General features: G+C 39.2%; 1 protein-coding gene across 1 annotated transcript in view; it reads right to left on the minus strand.

Annotated features, from left to right (window-relative positions):
• Window positions 1-20,182, minus strand: part of LOC137084930 (NACHT, LRR and PYD domains-containing protein 3-like) — an 80,628-nt gene that overhangs the window by 5,474 nt on the left and 54,972 nt on the right. The window contains exon 8 of the mRNA XM_067451499.1: window positions 1,846-2,019. Coding sequence (XP_067307600.1) covers window positions 1,846-2,019 — 174 coding nt within the window. The remainder of the gene's footprint in view (window positions 1-1,845; window positions 2,020-20,182) is intronic.

The raw sequence follows: 20,182 nt of genomic DNA on the forward strand, positions 1-20,182 counted from the left end.
AAACACACTGCAAAGATTTAGAGTTTTTACAGCAATACCTGAGTTTAAAGGGTTAAATCAAGCAGAAATAGCTCTCTAATGTATTAATTGCCGGTCATTATTGAATAGTGATTATGTTACACACACAATGACTCAGGTCCCCTGTTAGATAGTAAATCACGACGCCTGTGTGTTTGCTGTGACATTTCTTATCATCACAAACACACTGCAAAGATTTAGAGTTTTTACAGCAATACCTGAGTTTAAAGGGTTAAATCAAGCAGAAATAGCTCTCTAATGTATTAAATGCAGGTCATTATTGAATAGTGATTACGTTACACACACACACTGACTCAGGTCCCCTGTTAGATAGTAAATCACGACGCCTGTGTGTTTGCTGTGACATTTCTTATCATCACAAACACACTGCAAAGATTTAGAGTTTTTACAGCAATACCTGAGTTTAAAGGGTTAAATCAAGCAGAAATAGCTCTCTAATGTATTAAATGCAGGTCATTATTGAATAGTGATTATGTTACACACACACTGCCCAGGTCCCCTGTTAGATAGTAAATCACGACGCCTGTGTGTTTGCTGTGACTTTTCTTGCTGTCATAAACACACTGCAAAGATTTAGAGTTTTTACAGCAATACCTGAGTTTAAAGGGTTAAATCAAGCAGAAATAGCTCTCTAATGTATTAATTGCCGGTCATTATTGAATAGTGATTATGTTACACACACAATGACTCAGGTCCCCTGTTAGATAGTAAATCACGACGCCTGTGTGTTTGCTGTGACATTTCTCATCATCACAAACACACTGCAAAGATTTAGAATTTTTACAGCAATACCTGAGTTTAAAGGGTTAAATCAAGCAGAAATAGCTCTCTAATGTATTAATTGCAGGTCATTATTGAATAGTGATTACGTTACACACACACACTGACTCAGGTCCCCTGTTAGATAGTAAATCACGACGCCTGTGTGTTTGCTGTGACATTTCTTATAATCACAAACACACTGCAAAGATTTAGAGTTTTTACAGCAATACCTGAGCTTAAAGGGTTAAATCAAGCAGAAATAGCTCTCTAATGTATTAATTGCAGGTCATTATTGAATAGTGATTACGTTACACACACACTGACTCAGGTCCCCTGTTAGATAGTAAATCACGACGCCTGTGTGTTTGCTGTGACATTTCTTGCTGTCATAAACACACTCCAAAGATTTAGAGTTTTTACAGCAATACCTGAGCTTTTTTTATTGTTTCAATAAATTGAAGTTAAGCATTCTTCTGCTTTTGGGTCCTCCTTCCTCAGGTCGTCACAAGTAGAAAAATGTTCAAGAGGAGTTCATCCGTTAGATATTTTAAATAACCAACAACAGCGTTTAATGATTTGTAAGCGGTTGTAAAGAGTGCGTCTCAATTTATATTATATTATTTATTTCAACAGTGTTGTTGTGTAAAACTATATGATTACTTTGATACTTTTAGAACCAAATATTATTGCCCCATTGTTATTATTTTTGTATTTTAAATCATTTTAAAGGCCATTGTTTGCTTAGGTCTATTTTTATTACCACAAAAAATCGGATTACTCGATTAATCGTCAAAATAATCGACCGAATACTCGATTACTAAAATAACCATTAGTGACAGCTCTAAATGTAACAATAGTTTGATTCCTCTTTTCCATTTTGTTACATTATGAATACATTTAATGATAAAGTTCACAGTGTGATGCGCAGGTGATGCTCATTTGCAATCACTCCACCGGCCTCACACCGTTCTCTCACGGCTCTCGCCCGCCCTGTTCGTCACACACAGAGACTCAGTTTCATATCAGAGTCACGTATGATCTTACCCCAGTGTCTCCAGTTTACAGAGAGGATTCTCCAGCACAGCAGAGAGCAGCTTCACTCCTGAGTCTCCTAGATTATTCCCGTTCAGATACAGATATCTCAGGTGTGAGGGTTTTGATCTCAGAGCTGAAGCCAGAGCAGCACAACCTTCATCTGTGACACCACAGCTCACCAACCTGTAGAGAACAATGACACACATTAAGTCTATCTCCAAAGCTAAACATGAGCACTTACACTAAATAAATAAATAACACAATGCTGTCCATATCAAATATATATAAATACTCATTAGTTCACATTGTTAAAATACATCAGTTAGGATTAGAGGAGAGAATATACAGTTTGTACAGTATAACAACATTATTTCAGTGGAAAGACCCATAAAACATGGAAACCCAATGTGTGTGAGAAAATGTGTGTGTGTGTGTGTGTGTGTGTGTCTGAGTTTGTGAGAGTATGTTTGTATGTGTGTGTGTGTGTCTGAGTTTGTGAGTGTGTGTGTGTGTGTGTGTGTGTGTGTGTGTGCGTGTGTATGTGACTGTGTGTGTGAGTTTGTGAGTGTTTGTGATTGTGTGTGTTCATGAGTGAGTGTCTTTGTGTGTGTCTTTGTGTGTGTGTGCGCATGTCTATCTGTGTGTTTATGTGACTGTGTGTGTGTGTGTGTGTGTGTGTGTGTGTGTGTGTGTTCATGAGTGAGTGAGTGTCTTTGTGAATGTGTGTGTGTGTGTGTGAGTGCGCATGTCTGTCTGTGTCTGCGCATGTCTGTGTGTGCGCGTGTGTGAGTTCGTGAGCGTGTGTGTATGTGAGTTTGTGTGCATGTTCGTGTGTCTGTGTGTTGTGTTGTGAGTGAGTGAGTGAGTATGTATGTGACTGTGTGTGTGTATATGTTTGTGACTGTGTGTGTGTGTGTGTATATGTTTGTGACTGTGAGTGTGTGTGTATGTTTGTGACTGTGTGTGTGTGTTCATGAGTGAGTAAGTGTCTTTGTGAGTGTGTGTGAGTGTGCATGTCTGTCTCTGTCTGCGCATGTCTGTGTGTGTGTGTGCGTGTGTGAGTTTGTGTGCATGTTCGTGTGTCTGTGTGCATGTCAGTGTGTTGTGTTGTGAGTGAGTGAGTGAGTATGTATGTGACTGTGTGTGTGTATATGTTTGTGACTGTGTGTGTGTGTGTATATGTTTGTGACTGTGAGTGTGTGTGTGTATATGTTTGTGACTGTGTGTGTGTGTATATGTTTGTGACTGTGTGTGTGTGTTCATGAGTGAGTGTCTTTGTGAGTGTGTGTGAGTGCGCATGTCTGTCTGTGTCTGCGCATGTCTGTGTGTGTGTGCGTGTGTGAGTTTGTGAGCATGATCGTGTGTCTGTGTGCATGTCTGTGTGTTGTGTTGTGAGTGAGTGAGTGAGTGAGTGAGTGAGTGAGTGAGTGAGAGAGAGAGTATGTTTGTGACTGTGTGTGTGTGTATATGTTTGTGACTGTTAGTGTGTGTATATGTTTGTGACTGTGTGTGTGTATATGTTTGTAACTGTGTGTGTGTATATGTTTGTGACTGTGTGTGTCACTAAGTTGCGCGCTATTAGAGGAATCAAGCGAGTTCCCCATAGAGTTCTGACGGCCCTGCCACGCACCAGTTAATCTAATAAAAAAAAATATATATATATATAGATACCTAACAGAACAGCCAATCATAAAATGGATTTGCTGTATCTGGGTAAGATATAGATATTCCCTCCACCCAAGAACGTTTACGTTCTGATTCCAACGTCACATTCTGTGATTCACGCCACGGCCTCGCTCATTGAATCAAATGCTCGCTGAAGTACCATTAGTTGGCAACTAGAAGCCCCGATGACAGACGCAGAGACAATCTGGCACCCCGACTGAGTCTGGTTTCTCCAAGGTTTATTTTTCTCCATCATGCCCTGATGGAGTTTTGGTTCCTTGCCACTGTCGCCTTTGGCTTGGCTTGCTCAGTTGGGGACACTAAAATTATGACTAAAGTTATTCAACTAATTATACAAATAAAATTTATGAATTAGGTTTTATTTAATTCTATAAACTATAATACTGATCTGCCAACATTGTCTCTCTATGATAAATTAAAATAAGCTGATAATATCACTGTTTACTCCAGAGCGACTGTACAGCCAAATCTAATTTTGTTGCAATATTGTCCTGTTTGACACTGTGAAGCTGCTTTGACACAATCGTGATTGTAAAAGAGCTATATAAATAAAACTGATTGATTGATTGATTGATTAATCTAATAAAAAAAATATATATATAGATACCTAACAGAACAGCCCATCATAAAATAATAATAATATATTTTATTTGTAAAGCCCTTTTCATAGTTAAAAACAATCCCAAAGTGCTACACATAAAACAAATTAAAAAAAAAATTGGTTAAAAACCGGAAAAAAAGAAAAGAAAAAAAAAATTATTAATTAGCTAAAAGTAAAAAATGCTTGTTTAAAAAGAAAGGTTTTTAGTTCTTTCTTAAAAGAGTCTATGGCTTGAGGAGCCCTTAGGTTTTCTGGAAGGGAATTCCAAAGACGCGGTGCGGCTGAACAGAAGGCTCGATCCCCCATAGTGCGGGCTTAGTTGTGGATGGTTGAAGAACACAAAAATAATAGAAAAATAAATAAATAGATTTGCTGTATCTGGGTGTGAATGCGGTGATGGACAGCTGTCCTCATCGACTGGTGTTTGGATGAGATTTTTTTTAACTCACTTTCATTAATTAATTCATTAAAAGTAACTCCATTTTGTAAGATCATTTTAATCTAAGTAATTCCAAACATCACGAGGCAGACGACATAAGTGATCAAATACAGTCGAGTTATTAACACGCTCCACAGCACCACCCAGTGGATTTAGTTATAACTGCGAGATTAAGAGGATTCACTGCATTTACGCCAAGAGGGTAATCCAGCACTCGGAAAGCATTCCACCCAAAGGGGCGGCCATTGCTAACCAAGCCATCACCTGCTGTTAGCATCCCATTGAATCCCATTCATTTTTGAGTCACTTTGACAGTGAATAACTTTACATCAAAGGCGTTTAAAGACTCCATTTGTCCAGTGTTTATTTCTAAAGAAACACGACAATGCATAAAAGGCTCCGTTACCTTGTATCTTACACTATCGCCCCGCAGCTGTTTTTGTAAAAATAGGCTAACGATTGCGTCATAACCAACGCAACTCTGTCGCACAGTTGAGAAATTACCGTATATACCTGAGGAGACGCTCGCAGGCAATCTTTACTGTCTATGAGGCAGTCGGGGGTAGGGTTGGGCATCGAGAACCGGTTCTAACTTGGAACCGTTTAAAAAATAACGATTCCATTGGAATCGTTTAGAAAATTTATTTTCGGTTCCGATCTTCGGTTCCAAGCGCGCAAGTTTTGGTTTCCATGGCCACCTGATTTCCGGTGTTTGCGCGCCCGCTTGTTCTTTTAGTCATGGAAGCCCGGTAAGCGGCTCTGAAGTGTGGATTTATTTCACTTTTAAAAGCTTGGGTCGGCACAGTGCAACTAGTGTTGTCAAAAATATTGATACTGATATATCTGAAAAGATACGATAGCCTGCTCAGCCTACAGTATCGATCCCAGCTGCTCTCCTCTCCTCTCCTCTCTGACCGACAGCGAGTTGACACGCAGCCGCATATTCTCATTCAGCCGGTTAACCTCTGAACACGACAGACGCGCGTTCTGCTAGACTTTTCCTTACGACAGCGTGTTATTGTGTATGATCGGTCTGAATTTCGCGCGGGATTGCACATAATTCTACGAATCCCCGCAGATTTCAAGCTCACATCTGAAGCGCACACACACACATAGCCTACCGTAATAAAGCCGCCCCTGATATACAAGTGCAAATATTTGCTTCTTTTTACAGCTTATTATTGGTCAAATACACTCAAACAAATTCTCAGTGCACATTTTGAACAGTATGTAAACACAGTCTTAAACAATTCAGGAAGAAATGAAGAATGAGTAGCAGGAGCAGTGTTCAGGATCAATGAGTGCGGCTGTTCTTAAAGGGACAGCAGTCATTTGTTATTCAAAGTCAAACTACAAAAAGACAAACGATCACACTGCTCTTGACTGATCAACTTGTGTAACTTTAATGGTTTTATGTGAAACTATTTAATTTTTTGCAAAAAACATTATCCAATGTTATTTTAAATGTATTTAGCCACTTTGCGTTTTTTTATTCAGTTTCTTACCTGAATGTTAGACCTACCTGAAAAAATAAAGCAGTCTATTTAATTTATATATTTTATTCTATTGTATTTATTTGTGCTATCTTTTATAATGTATCTTTGTTTATTCAATTTACCATTCAAAATCAAGCTTACTTGTGCTGTGTGTAAACTATTGCAACACAATTACCCTGTTGTAAAAAATACATTGAGTTAACAAATATTTGTGAGATAATTTTAATAGTAATTGATCAATGTTTATATATGAGAAAAAGCTTAAAAGCTTTATCATATAAAGTGATCTCTTCAGAAGAAATTTTTGATTGCCTAGACTTTTAAAAGACAGACAAAAAAATATATATATAAAAAATATCTAATTGACAGTATATGCAGCGTTTTTCCCCTGTTGTATTGAAAATAGCATTGAATATCGATGTGACATGTTTTGACTCCACCCCTCAAAGAACCGGAATCGAAAGTAAGAATCGGAATCAGAATCGTTCAAATCAAAACGATGCCCAACCCTAGTCGGGGGGACGTGGAGACATAAAGTCTGATAAAGTCAAGGGAGAAGAATGAGGAGAAGCCCATAGTGAGCCAAAAGCAATGGGACCAAACATTTAAACAACGTGATTCAGATTTCACTTTCCACAACTACTAGAAGACCTACAGCTGTCAGACAGGAGGCTCACGTCACATCTACGTCCTCAAGCTCAGTCTGAGCCGGCGCAGTTCGCTCAGCCATCAGGAAGTGAGTGCTCCTTTACTGACCTCACTCCGCCGTTGAAGTCAATGGGATAGCTCTGTCCATTTCTTTTACTGTCTATGCATTTACGGCCAGCGAAGCAATATAGTAAAATTTCAATATTATTTTTATTTTCCGAATATTAATTACAGATCGAATATATTCGTGCTCACCCCTATTTATGGAAGCTGAAGTGTAGCAACATAAAATTTGCAATGCAATTTGCAAAATGGCAATGCAATTCAGTATTTAAATTTACATTTTCCATACCATGTGTGCAACACAATTCAAATTGAACAATATCATTTACATTTGCTATTTCCTACAGTAGTTTTAACATATATTTTAAACATAAATTGTATATTGTAATACTTTATATAAGTTGCAAAATTAAAATGTATTACAGAAATAATTAGATGTGTTTAACATGTTCAAGCAAAAATTGTCCCGCACTCAGAGTCCCGCATTCTCAGACCCCTCGTTTTTAAGAAACAGCGCCTCCTGCTGTTCTGAAGACCGTACAACATCCTTATCCAAATAAGATGTATTATTGTCGTTTCATTTAAAAATAAATTTACACAAAATAATGCTTTTGCAAACATCTTTGCATTTCCAAAAGATGTCATTGTTTTCTCTGACTAAGTACGCAGTAGATTTATTTATTTATTTAATAAAGAGTGTGGGCAATTGAAAGAAAATTACTGATGGACAAAATACAATTACAGATTGAACTATCCTCTGAAAAATATTATGTGATATATCGCTACATGAGCACAGCTTCATACTACTCCGATCCGCGGCTGTTACCGCCAACCGCGCATCTCTATGAGGCGGTTCAGCCGTGGCATGCAAGCCTGCAGTTATCCGGCCGGCCGAGTTGGGTATAAACGGAGGTCGGAGCCAGCGGCAAATGGGTGGGTCAGCAGCAAGTGGGTGGAGCTTTAGCCGCAAGTGGGCTGTACAAACTTCCAGAGGATTTTGATTGGTTTATTGAGTAACCTGTGTATAGCTATTGGTTGGTGGCGGTAAGGTAAGTTTTGTTGCGATCCATCAGAAAACAAAGAAAGAAGAAAACACTTTCACGTGTTCATCATCGTTAAATTGAAGGGGTAAGCTTGTTGTTAATTTTTTTAGTTTAGTAAAAATGCATTATAAGTTGTGAAAAAGTACATATAATGGTGTTTGTACACAGTTTTTAGTCTTTAAAAAGAATAAGGGTAAAGTGTATCCAAATAATTTCTGTAGTTTTTTTAATAGCACACATAAATTACAAAATCTGTAACATCCATTTCTACAATTTGCTCTCGATCATGGATTTTGAAGACCATAAGAAGGTATTATGGAGTGTTTCTGGAGGTATTAAGCAGTTTAATGTTTGTAATTTTTTTAGTTAATTCAATTTTTTGTATTGGCTAGTCTTAACTGTAATTTGTGATCAATTTAATGCATCCTTTGATTTTGATATTGTACTGCTAATAATTCATTAAAAAGTAATGGATAATTGTATCTTTTTTTATTCTAATCCAATTTCAGAAGAAGAATGCTCTGCACTTCTCCCTGAAACGTGTGGCAATACAAAAATACACTATGCTGGGTTTCTAATTATGTAACTATAATATTGCTCAGCTAATTTTAAATTACTTAATTTTTACTAGATAAAATTAGCAAGGTATGCATAATGAATGTTAATATTGATTTAAAATGTGTATAATATTACAACTTGAATCCACTTATATTTTTCTTTAAGGATGAGGTGTTAAGAGATGATGACCCTCCATCATGCTTCATCTTCAAGTAGTTGAATAATGTTATATAATGTGCTTTTTTAACGGCCTGTGCTAACTGTTGCTATCTTTTCAGTTATCAGGAGCGTTGCTTAAGAACATATTGCTTGAAGTTGTTCTTGAAGGAGATGCTGCCTACAAGCCCGGCATTGGTTCGCTCTAGGTTCAGGGACATAGTTGGGGGATAAAAACTGAAAAATCAGGCACACTTCTTATGGCTAGAAATGAAATATTGACAACAAAAAATAAAACCCATTACAAGAACATCACTGACAATGTTAAATGTTATGTTACTTTTTTTAAATTATTTAAAAAATATTTTTCCCTCTGGTGTTGCATGTTGGAAAAATACAACTTCACACTACAAACAGCTCTTAGATAAATGTACTCCATCGCCACTTGTTTGGAGTGCCAGTTTGAGTACAAATGCTGAACACTTGGTACATTTTGTGTAAATTGGTGAAGAATAGACCAATTGTTAGTCTAGGTGTGGCATTTAAAAGGAATACTAAAAATAGTAATAAAGTCTAATTTACTTATGTCATCGCTTGGAGTTCTGGACACCATTCACTTGCATGGCGTGGACCTACAGAGCTGAGAAATTATTTTTAATGTTTGTAATTGTTCAGTGTCAACATAAACCCTAGTGCTTATTGTGCTTCTTGTGTCTCCACCAGGTTATGCTGGGAAGGGAAAGCGAGGCGAGCTCCAGGGCATTTATTCAGAAACATCCCACCCTGGATTTTGCTGTGTTTACTGCATGTAGATGAATTCCAATGTGCTGCAATAGTGTTTATACAAATAATAAAAAACTCTAAAAATAATACAATTAATGAATGACTTGTACATGATTTTATTCATTAAAAAATAATTTATCCACCCTGAGATTTCAATTTAATATGTGTAATCTTCAGAAGAACATTAGTCTGCTATTTAAAAAAAATGCAGTAAAGATGAATGGTAACAACAACAAAAGTTTACATTAGCCAACTGTTTTTCATGCATTTACACACTCACTTCACTAAGTGCAATGGCATCTCATTGTGAAATTGTAGATTGTGTAGCTAATATTGAGAAATAGGCTTGAGTAAGGCCTACATTACAGCCTTGAGTTTAAAACAGCATCCCTTTAAGTATAGCAAAAGGTGTAAGTGACTTCATCGTTTACATTGAGTGGTAGCCTACTGTCCAGTACCACTCAATGTAAACGATGAAGTCACGTCGAAAGCCAGTCTGGACACACGATAATAACAAAGACGTAAGAAATTAAACCATGATATAGAACCTGATATTTAATGGTCTCATTTCATTACTGTGGCTACTTCCTGCCTCTCTCATTCACCGCGGTCCTCGGCCTCAATGACGCTTGGGGATTTCTCATAGACTGAAAAGGATTTCCACACACGTTTGTGAAATCCCTCCTACTTGTGGCATAAGCCCCTCCCACTTGCACATTTGTCAAATCCCTCCTACTCGCGGCATAAGCCCCTCCCACTTGCACATTTGTCAAATCCCCCCTACTTGCGGCATAAGCCCCTCCCACTTGCACATTTGTCAAATCCCTCCTACTCGCGGCATAAGCCCCTCCCAATTGCACATTTGTCAAATCCCTCCTACTTGCGGCATAAGCTCCACCCACTTGCTGCGTAAGCTCCTCCCACCTGCAGCGATACATACATGGGCCGGCCTGCTTGAGTCCCTGAACACTTGCGGGCGAGAAGCATTTGGCTTAGGAGGGGCAGATGAACGGAGGGTTAAAATGAAGCGCTCTGATCGGCCGAAAGCTTTACACACTGTGGCTCAGCGGCAGAATCAACGTCATGGATTGCACTGAAACCGGCGAAATGCGAGATGTAACAAAATGCGTACCTAGAGAGCAGCGAATCGTACAAGTGTACTTTAGAGTCTAAATGCGTGCTGAGTATGAAAAATGCGTACATGTTGGCAGGTCTGGATCATGTGACACTGAAGACTGGAGTAATGATGATAAATTCAGCTTTGGTCACAGGAATAAATTATATTTTAAAGTCTATTAAAATAGAAAACCATTATTTTATTAATATTTCACAATATTGCTGTTTTTGATCAAATAAATGCAGGCTTAATGAGCATAAGAGACTTCTTTCATAATGCTGCATAATTATCAATACTGGTAATATAATAAAGTCCTTTGACGTCACCATTTGGCCAGCCTACACTTCACATAATCGGCCTGTATGTGGCGCTGGGCTTCATTAACTTTGATAGATTCATCAAATAGTAAACGCTGCATCAAAAATACAAGTAATACTACTTACCATTAATGTGACTTTTGGTGCTGCATGGTTTTGTGCGGTGCTTTTTTTGGCAGTTAACATCCTGTCAGCGATGCAATTTGATTTATTAAATTTTCAACCGATTTGTTTCAACTTGTTTTGCCAGATCACGATTGGTTGGTGTAACGTTATTATACATGACAAACGGGCATTTATGAAATATATGAGATAGATTTTTAATTAAATCGACACATTAGCTTTGATTTTTGATGAAAACAATGTTTGTTTTATTTTTCCCCTTAAAGCCACAGACACTCTCTGAAAGAACCATATATGACAAGAGCGGCGTTTCCGAACAGACTGAGGAAAATCAGCCGGTAAAACGCACGCAGCCCATAGCAACGCGTCACGGCAATGCCTCAGACCGACTGATAAGAAAAATAAACAGATATGTAGCGGCAGCCTATAGCCGCTGAGAGGCTAAGCAGCAGGAGACTTTTGTGACGCGTTTCCATGCATTTTAACATATAAAACAGGAACGTTTTATTGCCATGATGAAAGGGTACAAGCCAATACAAAACGGTCAACAAAAGGTGAGCATTCCTCACTCCTCACCCCCCCTCTACACGATCCCTCCGCCATAACAGGAAACACTCAGGTAAATACCCACCTACACACGTGACCAACTATCAGGAAACACCTATTCCACATTACAAAATAAAAGACAAACCTTTTGCACTTACATTCCAGCCCCTGATTATTACACAACTGAAATCTGTAATAATCACCAACACGATTACAATACAAACAATAAAAAACATGGACATTACATAAATCATTGTTGCATTTTTTTTTTTTTTTTTTTACACAACACTTCAAGAAATGTGAAAATATGTGTGTGTATGGGTGTGTGTGTGCGCAAAATACTCAAATGTTCATTTTAGTTCATCCTTGTAGCTGAGTAAGAGTAAATGTTCAAGTCTAGTCTAGTCCAAGTCAGTAAAGTCAATCGTCAATAATGCAATCAAGTCCAAGTCATAGTCAAGTCAAAAGGGTCAGTTGAGAGCTCTCAAATGTCACAGTCATAGTTAGTCTTTAGATTTCTCAGCTTCGAGAAGACGACATATTTTTGTAATTGGTCTGGTCAAGCAGGTACTCATAGTTTTGATTTTCACTTGCCGAGTGAATCCTTTCTTGTCCTGTATTGTGTGAATAATCTTGCCCATGATCCAGGAACTTCTGGGAGCATTTTCATCCACTACCAGTACGATATCTCCCAGCTGAAGATTACGGGTCTTTACCATCCACTTTTGGCGTTCCTGTAGAAGGGGTAGATATTCACCAATCCATCTTTTCCAAAATAAGTTGGCCAGGTATTGAATTTGGCGCCATCGTCGACGCGCAAACAAATCTTCCTTCTCAAACAATCCAGGTGGTAAAGTAAGCTTTGTTTTTAGAAGGAGAAGATGATTCGGTGTCAGGGCTTCCAAATCATTAGGATCCATTGATGATCGGGTTATGGGTCGGTTATTAAGTATGGATTCTACTTCGCACAAAAGGGTATGAAGACCTTCTTCATCCAAACTTTGCCCTCGAAGAACAGAATTCAATATTTTCTTTATTGATCTGATGAGCCTTTCCCAGATCCCTCCATGATGTGAGCCGGTAGGAGGATTGAATGTCCATTTTATATTCTTTTGAAGAAGAATACTATTGATCTGACTGTGATTCCAATTTTGGATCGCCTCTTGTAACTCACGCTCAGCCCCGACAAAGTTCGTTCCATTATCTGAACGCATCTCAATCACTTGCCCTCGTCGAGCAATAAAACGTCTCAGAGCATGAATGAATGAATCTGTATCCAGTGAAGCAATCATTTCAATATGAACAGCTCTAATGGTCAAGCAGGTGAAGATGACTCCATAGCGCTTTAAGATGGTTCTTCCTCGCTTTACCTCAAAGGGACCGAAACAATCCACTCCGACATAAGTAAAGGGTGGTTTGTCCGGTGAAACTCGATCTAGAGGTAGATCAGCCATCTGTTGCTGACCTGCAATTCCATTGAACCTTCTGCACACTACACATTTTGATAAAACCTTTCTTATGGCTACACTCGCTCCAGGGATCCAATATCGCTGTCTAAGGGTAGCCAACATGTAGTTCCGTCCACCATGCCCCACTTCTTCATGAATCTGACGCAGAATCAAGTCAGAGATGTGCAAGTCTTTGGCCAATATGATTGGGTGCTTAGCGTCTTCAGAAATCAATGCTTTATCCAAACGTCCTCCAACCCTGATGATATCAGACTGAAGTATTGGATTAAGACTATAAAGAGGACTATTTCGCTTGACTACTCCATCCCTTTGTAGACTGATCAGTTCTTCAGGAAATCTCTTTCTTTGAGAAAATCGGATGATTTCCGTTTCAGCCTTTTCTAGCTCTCCCAAAGAAAGCAAGTCCCTACACACAGTAGATTTGAACTTCCGCATTTCTTTAATAATAGTTGTCCCCTGTACATATGGATCTGCCCCAGAGAGAACAAGAGCAGCCTGCAGTCGTTTCCTTTCCTTGCTGAGATCCATCAAGATTTTTCTCAGACGAAGGATCCATGATACAGCTTTCTTCAGTCGAATCCAAGAAGAAAAGTAATTAAGGAGGCATGATACAGAGTCAAATTCGTCTTTGACTTCTACCATGTTTACCAAAGCAGTCCTTTTTATCTCAGGATCATGAGATGGTATTACATCCCTATCGGTAGGATCCATTGGCCACTCTTCCTTGGGTCGAACAAGAAATGGGGGACCAGAAATCCACCTTTCATCCTTCAAGAAAGAATCCACTTTCAGTCCTCTAGACACCACATCTGCTGGATTGTTTGATGAATTAACATATCTCCACTGTGATACATCAGAAACCTTCAGAATTTCGGATACTCTATTAGCCACAAAGCACTTGAACCTGGAGGTCTTGTTTCGAAGATATTTGAGTACTGAAGTACTATCCGTCCAAAAAACGGAATCTTGAAAGGGCATCTTGAGTTCTTTTGTCCATATCTGGTCGATACGACTAGCAAGCGTGGCAGCGGTAAGTTCCAGGCGAGGAATTGTAATGGGTCTTAATGGTGTAACTCTTGCCTTACTTACTAGAAGAGTAGAATATGCCAGTTGCTGGTTATTACGAAGCAACAGATAGGACACTACACCATATCCTTGCTCGCTAGCATCTGAAAAATGATGCATTTCAGCAGATGTAACTTCTCCAAATCCATCAGGCTTCAAACATCTTTTAACCAAAAAACTCTCCAAGCGATGCAGATCATCCAACCAATTCATCCAACGTTGAACATACACTGGAGGAATAACATTATCCCATCCTATTCCCTCTCTGCATAGATCTTGCAGTATCCTCTTGGCAGATAAAATCACAGGGGATAAGAACCCCAGCGGATCATAGATGGAGCTGACCACTGAGAGAATTCCTCTCCTGGTAAGAGGTCTATCTTTAACCACCACTTTGAAATTAAAGGCATCCGATTCAGCACACCATTGCACTCCTAATGCCCTTTCAAGTGGCAAAGTGTCACGATCCAAGTCCAGGTCCTTTACCTTCTTCTCTCTGTCCTTTTCGGGTATAGCACCCAGTACGGTCCGGCTGTTACTCATCCATTTTGTTAGATGGAAACCTCCTTTGGCACACATACTAGTACGATCCTTGTACAATTGCACAGCATCTGATTCAGAAGGTATGGATACAAGGCAATCATCCACGTAGAAGTTATTCAAAACAACATCCAATGTCCTTGAGTCAAATAGATCCCTTTGATCCGTAGCACATTTCCTCAATGCAAAACTTGAGCAACTCGGTGATGATGTAGCTCCAAATAAATGAACCACCATTCTATATTCCTCCAGTCTACCATCTATGTTACCTTCTGGCCACCACAGGAATCTCAAAAGATCGCAGTCTTCTGGGCAAACTCGTATTTGATGGAACATGGATTCAATGTCGGCCATCAAAGCAACAGATTCCAGTCTAAATCCTACGAGCACACTCACCAATGAACTGGTTAAATCGGGACCTTGCAGAAGCTTATTATTCAGTGATGTACCCTGATAAGAAGCTCCACAATCGAACACAACCCTGATCTTGTGTTTTTTAGCATGGTATACACCATGATGAGGTATATACCACAAACGCCCATCACGTCTCTCCAGTTCGGCCACAGGTACCCTTTCTGCATAACCCTTATGGATGACGTCCTCCATAAAGGTGGTGTAATCTGCATGAAAGGAAGAATTCACCTTAAACCTTTTTTGAAGTGTTAAAGCTCGTTGTTCTACGATTCTCCTGTTCATTGGCATGACTACTTCAGTATTTCTGAATGGTAGACCGATGTAATAGTGACCATTGTTCAGCCTTGCTGAATGGGACACAAAATCCATAAACTACTGATCCTCCTTCGACATTCCTGTCAATTCTTCATGAGCAGTCTCGGGAAAATCGAACTTAAACTGCTGCTTCCACAACTCTTCCAACTTCATTACTGCAATCCTATTTACAGTCACAGGAAGATGGGCAGCAGCATCATCATCTTTATTTAAGCCAGCGCCTTTCAGTGGTCCATTAACGGTCCATCCAAACATAGTTCTTATAGCAAATGGGCTATTGCCCTGACTATGTACAATCTCCCAAGGCTCCAATGCTACTGGAACATTAGCTCCAATCAAAAGCTCAACGCCTGAATTAATTGTGGGTAAGCAGATATGACTCAAATGAGGCCAACATTCGAGATCTTTTTGTGACGCAATGTTTGCTGTAGTCACAGGCATGGTCTTTTGTGTGTAAACTTCAGGCAACGCACAATAATAATTTTGATTCAACCCAGAAACCTCCAAGTCTTTCAGAACATAGCTAGCAACTGCTTTATCCTGACTCATCGTTCTGAGAAGAATATTAACTCGCTTCCCAGGGAGGTTGAGCTTGTTCATCAAACTTTCAGTACAGAAAGAGGCGGAACTTCCCGAATCAAGAAAAGCATACGTCCTCACCACACAGTTTCCATTCTTTGTTTTTACACATACTGGAACGATAGATAAGGCACAGATGTCTTTACCAGCCCCAGTAAGGCCACTGGTTTGAAGAGAGACCATAGCACTGTCTACTGCTGGCTTGAATTCGACTTTCTTCCTGTTTGAAGTGTTTTCTTTCTCATAAGAATAGATGTGAAGAAGACTAGGGTGTTTAAGACCACATATACTACAGATACTTCTCCTATTACAGTCTCTGCTGATGTGTCCTGTATGCAAGCAACCAAAGCAAATTCCTCTTGTCATCAGGAAGTTCATCTTTTCTCTGTGACCTCTTTTAGTAAGTTTATTACAAACATCCAGTGGGTGCTCACCACCACAGAAGAAACAGTTTATGTTAGTTGTTATCTTACTGTGTTCTTTCATTTCAGGCATAGCAGTGATAGCAGTAGCAAAAGTGCTTCTGGATTTTGGCTGAATTATTCTGGTATTCACCTTTCTACCTCCAACGGGTAATGCATCCTGAATATTACCGAACACAGGATCAGAGAGAATTTTTACCTGTCTTTCAATGAAATCCACAATGTCAGGAAAGGTAGTCTGATTATGGCGTCGTTCCTTTAACTCATGTGCCACGACTCTCCATTTGTCTTTAAGTTTATAAGGAAGTTTTGAGAGGATAACTTGCATATTGGTGGTGAGATTCAGCTCATTCATATAGTGAATATCTTGCATAGCATTGCAGCAACTTCTTAGGAAAAGACCATACTCTTGTAAAGCCTTAGCATCTTCAGATTTTATAGCTTTCCATGAAAGAGCTCTTTCCAAATATGAAGCAGCTATTTTTACTTCATTGCCAAAGTTCTCCTTCAACAAAGCCTTGGCCCTTAGGTAACCTTGAGAAGGATTCATGTGCTGGCAACTTCTAACAAGTTCTTTAGGCTGTCCACGTGTATATTGTTCCAAGAAGTGCAAACAATCCCCAGGGCTGTCTGCTTTCTTTTCCACCACCTCCTCAAATGAGCGCATAAATTCACGAAAGCGCAATGGATCTCCATCAAAGTACGGAATTTCTCTAGGTGGTAGTGAAGACAAGTTATGCTGTTTCACCAATAAAGTAGCTATTTCATTTTGCTTACCAATGAGCTGAAGCATGCTTGGGTGACTCACATCGTTATGAAAACTTGATCCATGAGCATATCCAATATTCTGCTCATCAAATGATGACATGTTAGGCAATGCAGATTGTGAAGATTTCATTTTTGATCTGGTGGATAGTTGTTGTTGTTGTAATGACTGAGATTGAGAATTATGTGAAATCCTCTGTGTTTTATCAACATGTGTAATACGAGATGCAGACAAGGACTCCGATGCAACTGGCACGCCAGTCGAAGGAACAAATGGCTCCACGTTTGGCTGAAGAGGCTTAGACACAATTGGATTCGCAGATGTATGAGATTCATAATGCACATCTTGATACACCTTTACCCTGGCCATTGACTCTGCTAATTTCGTTTCCAAGTCCAGTTTTTCCTTCCTCCGCCTCAACTGTTCCTCTTGCTCCTCTAATTCGTGTTTCATTTGCAGCATTTGTTGAGAAGCCAATAAGGCAGCCACATCTGCCTCAGCCTTAAGTCGAATGGAAGAAATGGAAGATCGATTGGATCTAGATACATGAGATGTCACTCTAGTAGACCTTTTACTGCTTATATTTGAAACACTGTCCATTGGTTGAATTTCATCCTCAGGATCCATTCCAGCATGTAGATGTGCACTAGAGAGCTGATCATCATGTGTTGTGGATACAACTTCATTAGGGGGTAAAATATCAGATGGATGAATCCCATGATTTATTGCATCCACTTCCATAATCCTGGATTCATCAATATCAGGAAGAGCAGTGCAGGGATTTTGCTTCCCAATTTCAGTCGTCCATAGTTTAACATCTTCAACAAAGCCATTATAGTGTTTAAAAATGGAGTCAAACCAGCCATTTTGTTTGATTTGTTCCTCTGGAGGTAATAGAGGCAGTACACTTTTATGTAGCACAGATGCATCGGCCATCAGCAATTGTATCATTTTTAGCATTGAGCAGACTTGAGTCAGGTTGTCATCACATTTCATCAGCTCTTTCATTGACACAATCATGTTCTTCACTTTATTCACTTTACTCTTGCGATCCTTTTGCAAAGCTTCAATTTTGATCACCAGGGCTTTTGCCGTGGGCTTAAGCTCTCGTTTGCCGCTATCAGCGGTGTGCTCCATATCCTCAGAGTTCATCCTCCAACACACCAAACAAATGACTCAATTCCAATCGGCGCCGAATTCAGCGCACACAGAGCCAAACATGAATGAATGAATGAGCGTCATGAGACAGCACGTGAGAGCCATTCAACGCAACAACAGTAACAGAGTCTTCAACCACAGCGACACTGACACAATCCATTTAAATCGCGGACATACCTCTTCTGCCGTTTTCATGTGCGTCGCGTCCCTTGATCCACTTCACGGTGTGCATCCGCACCGGCATACTGTGTCTGGGCAAATACCGCTGTTTCCAACTCACGTTCCATGTCCCAAAATAGCGTGCATTCTTTTGTTGACTAATGTAGCGGCAGCCTATAGCCGCTGAGAGGCTAAGCAGCAGGAGACTTTTGTGACGCGTTTCCATGCATTTTAACATATAAAACAGGAACGTTTTATTGCCATGATGAAAGGGTACAAGCCAATACAAAACGGTCAACAAAAGGTGAGCATTCCTCACTCCTCACCCCCCCTCTACACGATCCCTCCGCCATAACAGGAAACACTCAGGTAAATACCCACCTACACACGTGACCAACTATCAGGAAACACCTATTCCACATTACAAAATAAAAGACAAACCTTTTGCACTTACAAGATATTTCCCGACTTTTGAGCCGTTCGTTACTATTGTACACATTGTCATGTTATTATAAGCCAAATTTATTTTGTTTCATTGACCACAAATATTATCATTAATATTTGTCTTAAAGGGGCACTTTTGATTTATTTTGAAAAAGGGCAGGGGCTCGAGCACCCAAAGCTCCCCCCCTCTGCACGTGCCTGGTGTGTGTATGTGTATGACTGTGTGTGTGTGTGTGTGTGTGTGTGGGACTGTGAAAGTGTGTGTGTGTGTGTGTGTGAGCATGTTTTTGTGACATATGAGGACACAAATGTGTATAATGCCATGGGTATGACACAGGTATTACAGGAGAGGGTGAAATATGAGGACATTATGTTTCCTGTGATGGGTAGGTTTAGGGGTAGTGTGTGTGTGTGTGTGTGTGTGTGTGTGTGTGTGATGTGTAAATTTAGGGGCTGTGTGTGTGTGTGTGTGTGTGTGTGATGGGTAGGTTTAGGGGCAGAGAGTGTGTGTCTGTGTGTGTAATGTGTAAATTTAGGGCCAGTGTGTGTGTAGAATAGAAAAATAGAATAGTATATAATACTTTATTGTCCCATTGCTGGGAAATTTGTCTTAGACATCATGACACGGCCAGTGTACAATATAACAATACATACATACATACATACATACATACATAAAAAGCCTAAATTTTAATATAAAATAACAGCATTATATATCAGACATAAGATTTTCTATTTAAGATTTTGACCGCAGTTGGCACAAAATAATTTTTGTAACGATTTGACTTACACTTCAAGACCCTAAATCGTCTCCCTGATGGTAACAAATTAAAATACATATGCAAAATATGTGTGTCATCAGCAACAATTTTTTTTAGCTTGTTTAAATATAGATGCCTCGTACAGCTCTTGTATAATTTGTTTCTCCTTCAACCCTATAATTTTTTGAGCAGTGTGTAAAAGTCGTGCTAATTTTGTTTTAATTGAACAGTCAGGTTCCCATACCAAGCAGTGATTCCATACCTAATTAAACTCTCAAATACAGATTGATAAAACAAAACCGAGATCTTCTGATTTACTCCAAACACTTTTAACCTTCGCAGGAAGTATAACCTTTGCTGTAATCTAGAGCATAGACTGTTAATGTGAGGAGACCAGCATAATAAGTTGTCTACATAAACACCTAAATATTTGATTGAAGAAACCTGTTCAATAATATTGCCATGTATTATAACAGGACTGTAATCCCCCACAGATCTAGGATCAAAAATCATTTCGACAGTCTTTGTTTCATTTAAAAGCAAATTATTAGAGTCACACCAGGCAAAGTACTGCAAAGGTTTTGTTTTTCTATTTAATAAACTCAGTATTATAGTCTCATCAGAGAATTTTATAAAAAATGTATTTTCCTGACTAGCAACACAATCATTAGTATAAAG

The sequence above is a fragment of the Pseudorasbora parva genome, chromosome 8 (assembly GCF_024679245.1).
Source record: "Pseudorasbora parva isolate DD20220531a chromosome 8, ASM2467924v1, whole genome shotgun sequence".
NCBI lineage: Eukaryota > Metazoa > Chordata > Actinopteri > Cypriniformes > Gobionidae > Pseudorasbora > Pseudorasbora parva.